A 13,385-nucleotide genomic window follows, 5' to 3' on the forward strand; every position below is an offset into this window, starting at 1 on the left:
CATTTCATGCAATAAAAGGCCCTTGGATTGCAGTTTGACATTCAGTTCATTCATTAGTGGCATCACATAATATGTGAGCCAAGGTCTGGTATCCAGTCTGCATCTGAAAGCTGTGGGATGTCATTTCCTTTTGTCACAGAGACCTCTATTTCTCTATAAAAAAAAACGAAAACATTTCAGCACTTTTTTCCAGGCTTAGCCACCTGATACCTGTGTGGTAGCTCGTGTCCTAGAGTTCGGTTTCATTTCCCTCAAAGAGAGCACCAAGCTGTCAGAGATTCAAAACACAGCTGCACGTCCTTTACCGGTACTCCAAAAACAGAGCATAGTCATAGTTCTGGCTTTACTCCACTCGCTGCCTGTACATTTGAGAGATAGTTTTAATTTTTTTTTTTTTTTTAAGTGCTTAAATAATCTTCATCCCTCCTTACCTTCCCAGCCCCTCAGGTCAGCTGGAGCAGTACTACTGAAGTAACCTCTCCCTGGACATTAGAGGGGCTCCTTCACTGCCTAGTTTTAAAACTGGTCTTAAAACCCATTTTTTTTCCTTTGGTTTTTAACACCAGCTGGACCTTGTTTGTTTTAATTGTTTTTTATCGTGTTTAATCTTTTATTGTTCCTATGTCTTACCTGTATGTTCTTGCTCTTTTGATGTATGTTTATAGTTTTGCAGTTATGCTCAGCACGTTGTTTCTGAACGTGATTGTTTTTTAAGCACTTTTTGAGAACACTTGGTACAGTCGGGTATTTACTTATTTATTTTAGTCAACCACATGGTTCATCTTTAACACTAACCTACAGAACATTCCTTGATGTGTGATAGAGTGTGAAAAGCGTCAATTTCTGTCACATTATCCAGCATTCTCTTTAGAAGTCCAGCAATTTTCCCCATCAGATTTGGACAACCATTCGATGTCACACCAGCAAGCCGGTCCCATTTCGGTCCCAACCGCTGAACACATGCGTTTACCTCCTTGAAGAGATCTCTTCCAGTTATTGTCACTTTCATGGACTGCATAGCTGAAAGTTCCTCCAGGATTTTAAAGTCTTTAGTAATCCCACGTACGAAAACGTGTAGACGGACCATGTTGCATCACAGATCTCATTCAAATCCATGGGAAAATAATTAAAATTGACTGCTTTCTTCTTCAGCTGGAGCTCCAGATATCCCGCGATGTCCTCAACCATCCTCATTAGAGTGAGTCTGGAGAGGTTTTCTAAAACTGCCTTTTTCTCTGGGTATATCACCGCTGCAAAATCGACCAAACGTACCCTAATAAACAGTCCTTCAGAAAACGGTTTATTTTCTTGGCAATTATGTGAGAAATGACATAACCAGTCTTTAGAGCTGAGTCTCTGAATTTCCAAAGTTTAGTAAAAAGTCCTTGTTGATTTTCAGAAGGCGTTCCAATAAAAATGGCTGGAGTTCATTTAAACCTAATCATTTAGGTTATTTTTTTCCCTATAAGTCCTTTGAACTCGGGGCAGTGAAGGTGAAAACAGACATGGTCCCTCCATTAAAATAAAACAAACAGGCTGCAATAAAAAAATGAAGTTTTTGTTCTTCAAAAGGCTTTGTCGCAGAATATATTAAACTAACTCCGAAATCCACTTTTGCAATAGGAAACCTCACATAGACATAAATATAAGGGGACCAGGTGCAAAGAGTTTTGTGCCAGCACCAATCAGGCTGCAATTTAGCGCTGTGCCTGGACAATAAGTGCAGACACTTTTGAAATGACACAAAAACTGACTTCACTTGCTCCTGCTGGTTTTGTCAGTGTTCTCTCATCATGAGAGGTTCCACTGAAAACACAGCCTTGTGATTTAAAGCAGATGGCTGCATGGATGACTGAACCTACATAAATTACTGCGAGCAATTATCTCAGGTCTTGTCATGTATAGAAAAGAACATGGTCTCCTCATGACACAAAGGGGTCTCTGCTAATTGTGGCTCACTAAAATGTAATGTCTTACTTACAGGAAGTGCTGATGAAAGACTGTTCGAGAGGTTTAGGACAACTTAATTTGCCTGGCCTGTTTGACTCATCAAGTTGAGTGATCGGAAAGAATAATTGAGGGCAAGCTAAAGGGCTAAACTATCTTTTGTACAGCCAATATATTATTCTGTTTCCTCTTTTCTGGGGATGGAAATCAGCCTCTGATGGGTTGGAGCGTTTGAAATAAATGTTCCAGATATTGTCTCTGAGGTTTTAATGCATGTTCATCCGTGTGCCGTGGAGTTTCATGGCATTTGGTTAAACGCCCACACATTCTGTTCAGACAAGTTAAAAGAAAAGAAAAAAAAAAAGAATGCCCACATTAACCCAAACAGACGAGTGAATGGGGATGTAATTCATTGTTTGATGGTTTGAAATATCTGGGAATTGAAATGTGATCATTGCTCAGTACATACAGTACACTCTTTAAATAGAAGTACACTAAAGTAATAGTTTTTAACATTGAACATTCTGGACCAGTCCACAAACGGTGTCTTTAAAATGTTTATCTTCTGTCTCTTTTTTATCTTTTCAATTCTGCAATGTAAAACCTGAAAATTAAAATGGATCTATTTTAGTTTTTTTTTTTATTAAATAGGGATCAATATTGATAAGATAGTATGAAAGAAATTGTCTTAGTAACATGGTTCAAACAAAGACTTCAGTGTAATTTAGCAGGCACAATATCAGCATTTACACACTTTAAAAGGCCTTTAACAACAGTTTACCAAAATACTACCTAGTAAGTAAGTACAACTTAGTAAATCAAGGAGCTGTGCTATGATCAAGATCAAAGCTGTGGAGAAACACTGATTAAGGTTTGTAAAACAATAATAAAAACTACAAAAATCCCACACTGAAAGATTATATTAACTATAATTTAAAAAATAGTGGACAACAGATCATGGCAGCAACAGAGTCTGTGTCTCACCCACTTTTTTGACCCTGTGATTTTTTTGGTCGATTTTACACACACTTCCTCAAAATGACTAAAACTGTCAGTTTACAATGTCACTCACAATTTAGCTTTCCCAAAGAATAAAACACAGAAACATTAGTCAATGTTTTCAGGAGACCAGCCAAAGATAAAAAGTTAAGACATCCAGCATAGGTTCATTGTCTGCTGCCACTCTAGCCTGTGTAGTTTTACTGAGTGTGTCATGATCCAGGTGTGTTTGTGTGTGTGTGTGTGTGTGTGTGTGTGTGGGGGGGGGGGGGGGTCTGTGTATGTTTTTGTGAGTTTGTAATTGTGTTAGACCTCTTCAGAATAGAGGAACCATGCTGGCAGGCATGACGGGCCCTAGCAGTAGCATGTAGCATAATTTTGGCAACTTTCACTGTGCTGGTGAGAACCTTGCCAGTAAGTTGCTGGTTGGACTTGCTGGCTCATTATGCTAATTTACCCCATATAACCTCTCAGGTATGTTCCATGTTATTAGCCTGTTGTGGAAGGTAATTGAATAAATTGTCTTACCAGCTTAAATGTCAGTTTGTAATCTTCGATTTTGTTAAAATAAGTTTTTAAATAACTTCGACTTACTGTCCAGTGCAACTTGTTTATGTTTTTTTTTCTTTATGATGCATTTCTTGACTGATGCTACTTATAATCTGAAAAAATACAGTACTCTCTGTTCCTCCTGGGTTATAATTTACTTCTGGCTTTCAACCGCATTCTTCTTGCAACCCTCTCCACGAGATTGTTCTCTGAGAACTCGTCGTGCTCGCTCCATCCACAACCAACCACCAGGATCCCATTAACCACCGTCAACTCTTGAAACCGCAAACAACTCTTGAAACCCCTTCCAGATGCCACAGAACCTCAGACTCAGGGACCCGTCTCGGGGTGAACATTTCTTGGTTGTTTGTCAATAAATCCATTTGTGTTTTTACATTCTGCCTCCTGTGAATGATTTAGCATGTGGGTCAGGAAGTTATCCTGAAACATGACCTCCAGTGTGGACTTGAGCATTTCGCTGCTGAGTGTAAAGCGGCCCAGGATGAGAGCGAGCTCCTCTAAGTCAAAGGTTTCTTGGTGTCTTGTCCATGGGTGATGGCAGAATGGAACGCCTTGGGATCCCCCAGAATGAGCTGGAGGATATCGCTGGGGGGAGGGTTTTGCCCCCGCAGCCCGGTCTCAGATAAGCCGAAGACAATGGATGGATGGATTTTAGTGATTCTATGAATGTCCCGGGCTCCAATTCAGCAAACGAGATCCAGACTCTAGCTGCTACTGCACCTATTGTTCCAGTGTCTGCCTTGTCTTCAGCTGAATCAGGCTACATTGCCTACTCTGTTGCATGCTGGCATTTTTGAGGACAGTGTAGACTTTAAAGTCCATGCACACGGCTGGGGTAGTTACAAGATGCAATTCTGACTCCTGGTATTACACTACCACCCATGCAATTAGACATAAGACCATAAAAAGCTGCTTCCAGATTTGCACAATCTAGGGAAGCTGTTTTACACGCTACTTTATCCGCTTCCAGTGATGAGAAATCTTTGATTCTTCTGTTTCCTTGAAACTAACATGAACCACAAAGACTAAACCGATCTGTGTGCACACACCTTGACCGTTGCATCATTGATCTTTTAGTGACAGCGCATGCATTGTTGTTGAGTGTTTAGAAATACTTTATCCAGCAGGACAAATAAAAAAACGGTTTCTAGCAGGACAGAACAGCAAGTGGTGAGGTTTGCTCTTTTTTTGTTCACTTTAGGGTATTCTTGTCTTGTGTAGTGGCGGTTCTTGCCTAAGTGGCTCCCTGACTGAACCCCCTCTTCTACCGCCCCTCCAATTACAAAGCAGGATATTATCTGAGATTGTGGGTTGGGATAAATGCTGTGAAGTGCTGAGAACACCAACATTAGCCAAGAAAAGAAAGCCTATCAAAACTGTTGAACTTAATAAAGAGGGCACAGGGTAACGCTGCAGTAGTTCAGTTTAGGTTTTTTCCCCTAGTTTGATTCACAGTTAAAACATTTTGACCATTGAAAATGCATTGCTAGATATGTTGTGTTTAAAGGATACACGTACTGTAAAAATCCACTGTCAATTCAGATTAGAAAAACAAAAAGTCCTGCCTTGAATGAATAGGTTTGAAAACCGGTGCATCTTCTTTTGTACTTTGCATTGAGCATTTCCAGAAGTGTCCTTGGAAAACCTCCTTCCAAATCGGAAAATTGGTGTCCTAAGAATTGCTTTGTAGTAATAGTCAACAGTTTTGTATCCCCCCGCAGCCTTCAAACTTGTGTTTAGCACCAGGCTCCCAGCTCCTCAGCATTCATTATGTCATGTAAAATTAACAAGTAAAGCCTCGGTCCCAGTCCCAGCTGCTGCTATTTCAGCTCTCATATTACTTCTGCCCATGGGGAAAAGCCCACAAACAAATAGTTGTTTTTCTCCAAATTGTACAGATACACCATGTGAGCGAATAGACGTCTTGTGAAATATTTTACACATATATTTTAAAAAACACCGTCAGTCTTGTTGTTTTCAGTGCAGTCAAGTTAAGACATACACACACATTTACAATGCATACATAAATCATGCAGATAGTAGTCCTCATTCGGTTTGTCCTCTCTTCTTTGCTCTAACTTGGTAATATTGGTTTTCTATAGAAATATTTAAATCTCTTTAGCTCTTTTGCATGTGGCCTTTTTTTTTGCTATTTATACATTTGTCGGCACAGCCTCACTCTTCTTTTACCCATCTTTCTTCAATGCCCTCTTCAAGGAGTAAAGGCATCAGAGATATCTCCTACTCTCAGTCTCTATTGATTAACAGCTCTGCTTACTAAAATCAATCAATCACCAATTCAATCACAATAGAGACCGGGGATGATAAGAAAAAAAGGAGAGGAAAGACCAGAGTAGATGGATATAGAATTAAGAAAAAAAAGATTGAATCATTAAAATGAAGAACTTTTAGGGGTTTAAGTAAAAGCCTAAGCAGCAACCCTTGACCAAAGAAAACAAAAATAAAATAAAAAAGGAAAGGAAAGGAAGAAGCTATATCTACAGAAAGCTGTGAATTTAACAAAATAAAAAACAACAAAAGAATAGTCAGCATGGAGTTGAGGAATTCACCTTTAGTGAAGAATGAATTAAAGCAGACAGCGTTGTAAAAGAACCTTGATGCATGTGTGTGTGTGTGTGTGTGTGTGTGTGTGTGTGTAAAGTGCCCTGACTCTTATTGACTAGTCCGAGGAAAAGGATTTTCTTGATTGAGGAGATTGCACTGTGCCAGGGAGAAGAGACCGAGGCACGGTGGAGCAATCAGAGCCACGCTATCTCTCTCAGTTACTGTAATTTCATACAGAGCTCCCTTGCACACACATCGTTTAGCAGACAGATAACGGTGTCTGGCGTCATTAACCCGGCATACTTCTAATTCAGACGGATTAAAGACACTGGCCAGGCTATCTCTGGGTAGATTTGTGGTGGTGTTGTAGTTTCTGAGTTGTTTCCAGTGGAGAATACATCCACAAGCAGCAGAACCTCAGCAAAGCCAAAAATGTAAAGACTACATCCAAGAAGCATTTGTGGCAGAGCTGTCTTTTTAATAAAATGTCCTAAGTATAGATTTGACTTATAAGATTTACAAGAAATACAGTACCTTGCAAATTTATTCACACCCACTAAAAGCGTTCCACATTTTGTCACAATGCAACCACAAGCTTTCATTGCAATTTGGGATGATTTTATATGATTGAGCAGCACAAAATAGCGCATAGTGATAAAGTGGAAGGAGCACCAGTGAACAAAGAGCCTCATGATGGCAAAGGAACACAGCAGAGAGGACAACTGTAGAGAAATTTAAAGCAGATCAAACCGAAATCTCACTTTTTACTTCTACAAAATGCCATGCGGATGAAAACTGACACTGCAAACACCATTGAACACGTCGCCCCCCCCCGGGTGGTCATGATGGGAAGTTGAATGGAGCTGAATGAGAGGGGGTAATTCAGTCATTAGATACACAAAACTGATAAAGGCATAACCCAAAAGCCGGCAGCAACAAGAGAAGCAAAACGGAGGTTCTGCAAACAAATGAATCAGCGGAAACTCAGCATAAATCCAGGTCAAAAGTTTTAGATTTGTATTTATAAAAAACATTTGAGAGCCATGAATCCTCTTCCAGATCACAATAATGGCTATCACACAAAATTATAACTAAACAATTTGGGAATATGTGACAAAAAATAATCAAAGGAAATTAATACTTTTTTAAGGCACTGGGTGTAGCGAAGACACAGAAGCATTAAAAGGCAAAAACCAAATAACTGTAGAGTTTTACAATTTCTGTCTTTTGCCTTTTTTGTTTAGAAACCATTTTTGTATCACTTTTTATCACTCCTGTTTAAAACTAAACATGCTATGACACTACTTTGTGAAGGCTAAAAGCTGGAATTTAAATTGTGTAAACAATGAAAAATAAGATTTCAGTCTTCACGTGCCCAACGTGTTATACTTCGGTATCTTTCTGGCAGCTGCTGTGGGGTAACGTGACAAGGAATGAGGTGCACTTTGCGCGTCAACGCCTGCCGTGATGGCGTTCGGGTCGCTCTTACCTCCTAAGTGATAGGTTCCTCCGGTGGTGATGCTGAGAGGTGAGGTGGAACGCACGGCGGACACTTCTTCGCCATCCAGCGTCAACATGGCAAAGTTCTCTTTGGCGACCAGACGCACGGCGTGCCACTGGCCGTCATTTAGACCTGAGCCTGGTGAGTTGGGGAGGAGGTGAGAGATATTTCTTTAGAAAACACAAAAGTTCTCGGTTTTTTTTTGTTTTTGTTGTTTTTTTGGTTGGGGGAGTAAATATTTCATAAAGTGCAAAGGCATAAAAAACAGAGATGAACAATCAACTTAATGTAATTTTAAATAACCATTCAGTTCAAACGAAGTATCACGCTGTAAAGTTTGATAATTTTTTTCTTTTTGTCATGTTTGGCTGCATCTTTCTGCCCATCTGCTTTTTAAAGCATTAATTCCCCCCCACACACACACACTCACGGCCCTGTTGTGTTTTCGATCAGTGTGAATCCGAAAAGCACTTTACTTATACCACGGATGCATTTGCACAAGATTGCCCCTCAAGTCTTCAAGTTCTCTTCCTCCTTTCAATCCCATATCATTCTACCTGTTTCAGGCTCTTTTCGGTCTCGGCGCCTCTTCGTCTTTAATGTGCGTCGCTCTCTGTGTAAGTCATGTTAGTGTGTGTGTGCGCGCGTGCGTGTGTGTCGGGTGAATGCGAGGCATGTGTTCTCCTTTTCCTCCTTTCCCTTGTAGCTGTCCATTAAATATGAGTGATGTTTTGGAAAGGGGTATTACTAGTGGAGCTGAAAGAGAAGCCCGCTCACTCTCCTCACCCTCTCCTCTATGCATCACCTTTAGTGACACCAAGCCCGATCCATTCTTCCATCCTTGCCTGCATCCTTGCAACTTTGTCTTTATTTCCCTTTCTATATGTCTGCTTTTAACTTTCCCCCCCCCCCCCCCCCCCACCCCAAGTCTCCTCTGCCAATCCAGTACAGTACAACTCCTTTTTTTTCCCCCAATTGTATTCATTCGAGCGCTCCTCTGGCTGTGATGTATCAATATTGAGGACACTGCAGCAAAGGTTCAAGGTACGGTCATCTGCAAATCATCCTCAGCAGAGTGAATCCGCCTGCCAATCAATACGCATAACTTGACATGCTACTTGTGTCAATACGCTTGAACCACATGTGCGACAGCATTTTTTGCTAGCTTCGGTTAGCTCTTTTACTTTGTGCTTGGCAGCGTGTGTGTGTGTGTGTGTGAGACTCTTCGGCGCGTCCAAGACACACATTTCCCTTGTTTATTTCTTCCCAGAATGCACTTGACGACCCTCGCTTTCATATCAGCAGGGAGTCCGCACTAATCAACCCTCCTCAGCAGGGAGACCTGGTGTGCTGGTGTATGTGTGGATATGTATGTGGTCAGAGCGTATCCAAAGAAATTAAGGGCCAAAATGCCCGCCTGCTGCGAGTGTGTTCACTCTGAGCATGTTCAGGCCAGGCAGGTTGGATATGCAGAAAGACGAGAACAGCACACATAAAACTACGTTTCTTCCAGCTCTGGCAAGCAGCAGAGGGGGATGATGGTAGTGGGTTTTGGTGGTTTCCGAAGGTTGTCGAACCCCAAAGTAATTGCAGACAATGAATAAGCTCCGCATTGTGTAAATGATAACACACACACACACACACAATAGGTTCTGATAGAAAGCAATTTGATAACATTCTGCCCGCCTGTTAGATGAAATCTCCCTCTAGCATTGTGTTCCATCACATCTCTCGTTAAAACGGTTTTAATGCAATGGAAAATAGGCGCTGTAAAGCCTTACTGTCCCCTGATCGGTTCACCTGCATTAGCTTTGAATATGGAGCTTATCAGTGAAAGCCGCGGTACAGAACTTCCTGATGTACCACAGCGCACTCACAAAAGCCAATCTAAACCCCAAATGTCACAATTTGAAATATCTGTTGCCTCTTTCACTCGCAGTTAGGGCTGTAAGGGTGTCCCTTCCCTCCTTTGGATATTTAAAAAAGATTTACACTTTATTTTAGTATTTCTTTAACTTACTAACACAGACCTGCTTTTCCAGAAACAACAAAACCATCTTAAATGAAATTATTCTGAATGCTATAACAGAAGGTGGTGGCGCTTGAACACGCAAAATGTGACATACAGAGTGTAACCTAAAATTCACATTTTGAGGAAATGTCGGCTGCTGTTTCTGACTGGACAGCAGGAGTTGGTCCTTCACAGTGTGACTGAAAGTGTGAGCTGCCAACTGCTGTGCAGACAGGTGAAATGGATCCGGTGCATCTCTCTTTACCTACGGGTTGCTGCTCCTGTCAGTTTCAGTGCTTCCAAGTAAGACGTTGTGGTTGGAAGATGTTAATCTTTGAGCTTATTGGTTGCGCTGCCCCTTGCAGTCCTGAGTGCATCACACTCAGCAGAAATAAGCATCTTTACCTGGTGTCAAGCTTATATAATTGCTGTTCAGAACAGGAATAAACCCACAATAAATGATCAATAGTATGGCACATTTTCGTTAAAATAATAATAATACTCTATACAGTAAATACAAACTCTAGAAAGGATAAAAGAGGTGAGAAAGTATTTTCCGTGTTGTTGATGATTATGTAGGAACCCTAAATAGTCATCTAGAAGTTTGCTTGTGTGATGCCATCTCCTTGCTTTTGATGGCTGCACTTCTCACTTCTCACTTCCCAGGCTGGTGCCTAAACGCACCAAGACGCGCAGGCAAAAAGATGCATCGATCTGCTGCAATGCGTTTTACAGTCCGCCTATTTGCGGACAATTTACCCTCGGACACTCCTCTATTCTCCTCCCAGAGCTGTGCGGACAGAGGGACTGCCCCGCTCGTTTTTTTTACAGCTTTGTTTTTTTCTCCATTTTGTGTTGGTCCTTTTGCCAAATATAACCGCTTTATACAAGCAGGCAATCACAGTGAAATGCTGCCAGATGAGTTCACATTAATATCAAATAGATCAAGTAGTAAAGTGACCAATATGGCGAGTACACAAAGCAATAAGCAAATCAAAATTATGATTAAGATAGGGTACGTTCAAACGTTTTGATGCTGTGTGACAATTATTTAATTTTTGAGTTTCACCATCATGGCACACATTTCTTCATCCAATTAAGGTTAATTTCTCTCCTTTGATAACTAAGAGCATATATATATATATATATATATATATATATATATATATATATATATATATATATATATATATATATATATATATACGTGTGTGTGTGTGTGTACTTTTTTAGTACTATCAACCAATAACAGCTTAAAAGACAGCATCCCACCTAGCAAAGGGGTCAACCACACCTCCTCACGAAGATAAAAGTTTCTGTCGTCCCCTCACTCGGAGTCGGTCGCAGCAGCTATCTGAATCACTCTTGAGCTAAAACTTTTTATTCTAAGATAGGAGCTCTCTGAAAGAATTATTATTATATTTATGTTTTTTCACAGTCAAGGAATAAACTGAAGAGATAAACTCACAAAATAATTAACAAAATGAAAAAAACACAATGCAATTAGATCTATTTTCAAAATTTTAAGGTAATGTAATTTAACTTACATTAGTCATTATAACTCAAGTTGAATATTATAGCATGTGGCTATGTATATCTTAGGAAAGGAAAATGCATTTATTGGTAACATAATTTATATGGTCACATGAAAATAAATACTGGTTATTGATTACATTTAAAATACTTTATACCAAAACAAGATGACAAACAATAAAAACAGTTCATAAACGGAAATGCTCACTGTCATCCCATTTTGGTCGTACATAACGCAGGTACTGAAATGCCTGTTTATAAAAATAAAACTAATAATTGCACATTGTAAATTTGAATATTTAAGCCAATTGATAGATATATTTCAAAAGGATCCATTAAAATTGTATTTTGTATTGTAATTGTAACTGTAAAGGTTAGCTTGAAATTTTAAATCAGCAGTAAACACAGCATCAGAAAGCGTGCATGATTCTGATTGATAGACATAGCTGCCAATGGCCAGTGTGCAGTTTCAAATATAGCACATGTGTGCAGAAAACACCCAATTTGCTTTCCAACCTCTGTCCTGAAAAGAAGGTCTACCAACGAGGAACGATCCGCTGCTGGTGTTTTTGCCCCGTCTGACTGGAACATGTGCTGAATGAGAGGATGGAGACGCTGAACAAAGTTTACAGATGGACAGACAAACTGGGAATGATATCAAGGATGAGCTTAGAGCTCTGAGACACATGGTGGTGGATCAGAGGGTGAAGCTGAGGAATACTAAGGATGGACTGAAAACCCAGAGAGAAAGAGAGAGAGAGAGAGGTTGTTCAAGAGAGGGAAAGCACAGAAAGTAAATGCATGCCTCACCCTCAGAATAAGTCCACAATGAATACTAATGACACATTTTTCACTATTCTAAATGATCAGCTGATAATGGTATTACCTAATCAATCTGTCAAATGAAAAGTGTTTACATCAGCAAAATAGTACTCAAAACATGTACCTCGTTCCCCTAGATAACCTCACATTTCAGTAATGCTGCCTGATTTCTGGAGTAACGAAAAGAAATCTAACAAAGCAGGTATTTTTTTGTGTCATTCTAAATGTTTCATCTAAAAGGTTACATCCTGTTTTTACGGAAACCCTAAAGCTTACTTCGTCAGAATGCTCCAAAGCCTCCCCTGCCCATCTAAGACTATTCAATACTGAAGCTTCACTTGTCACAGAGTCTTCACAAATATTGGCGGGTGTCATCCACACCACAGGTCTGCATTACTGTAAGCTTTGTAGCATTACGCAGGATTTGGACATGGCTAAGATTTACATTCCTCTACTGTCACGTCCCCTTCAGGGGACCTGTGGGGAATATCTCTACTGTACTTAGAATTGCTGCATCTCACAATTATGAGAGAGAGAGAAAGAGAGATGTCTGTATATCTAAACAGTAAGAGCCATGAAATTAGGGATCTCTCTCTGTCTTTTTTGACCAGACATGTATTGCTATGTCATATCATTACTAGTTTCTTAATGACCCCTTTTGAAATGATTTAACACGTCTGAAATTGATAAATTAAAAATGTATCCTCATTCCATTTAAAAAAAAATTAAATGAAAAAATAGAATTTTGTTTTATAAGATATGGGTATTTAGTTTAGATCTTTTCACCATGTAGAAATACACTCCTCCCGCGGTTTTTTCCATTTAATTGGTACTGAGAAACCACGCACATTTGCAAACATCAACATGAGACAAATATGGAACCCTTTCTAATAAAAATGCTAACTTTTGCCAATTATAGTGTTTGAAATATTGACCGGTCAAAACGTATCCACCCTCAAGACATTTCAGCAATCACGGTAAAGAGTGACCTAAAGAACAGGTTAAAATCCAGGTACTTTTTTATTATTAATTCATTATTTTTTCAGGGAAAAAATCATATATACCATAGTAATTTAGGAAATGCACATTTGTAATTAAATCTAAAAGGTCTAAAGCAGTAAAGTATTGACATACTTAGATTGATTGTATATTAGTTTGCATATTTTGTTACATAAATCTCCAATAGATAAAAGTAATATCTAAATGTTTTCTATTGAGTTGAATCAATTTCTGAAAATGTGATCAACTGTGGATGGCATCAAAATGACTAAACTACAAAAGTTATAATCCAAATGAAAAATAACATAAAATGAGAAAGTTGACTAAAAAAAGGTATGACTCCAGATGAATGGCAAAAAAAAAACAACAACACATCAGTGTGATTGCCACATAGATTTCTTCTAATTAAGTTGATTTAACTTGTGATGCATTTTATAA

At 39.4% G+C, this 13,385-nt stretch overlaps 1 protein-coding gene across 4 annotated transcripts in view; it reads right to left on the reverse strand.

Moving 5' to 3' along the window:
• cntnap2a (contactin associated protein 2a) overlaps positions 1-13,385 on the reverse strand; it is a gene marked incomplete at its 5' end in the record, with an annotated part of 289,852 nt that overhangs the window by 200,488 nt on the left and 75,979 nt on the right. For all 4 annotated transcript variants that reach the window (XM_036124791.1, XM_036124789.1, XM_036124790.1 and 1 more), the window contains 1 exon segment: positions 7,571-7,720. In XM_036124791.1, the coding sequence (XP_035980684.1) occupies positions 7,571-7,720 (150 nt within the window).

Source organism: Fundulus heteroclitus, chromosome 21, assembly GCF_011125445.2.
Source record: "Fundulus heteroclitus isolate FHET01 chromosome 21, MU-UCD_Fhet_4.1, whole genome shotgun sequence".
Lineage (NCBI taxonomy): Eukaryota > Metazoa > Chordata > Actinopteri > Cyprinodontiformes > Fundulidae > Fundulus > Fundulus heteroclitus.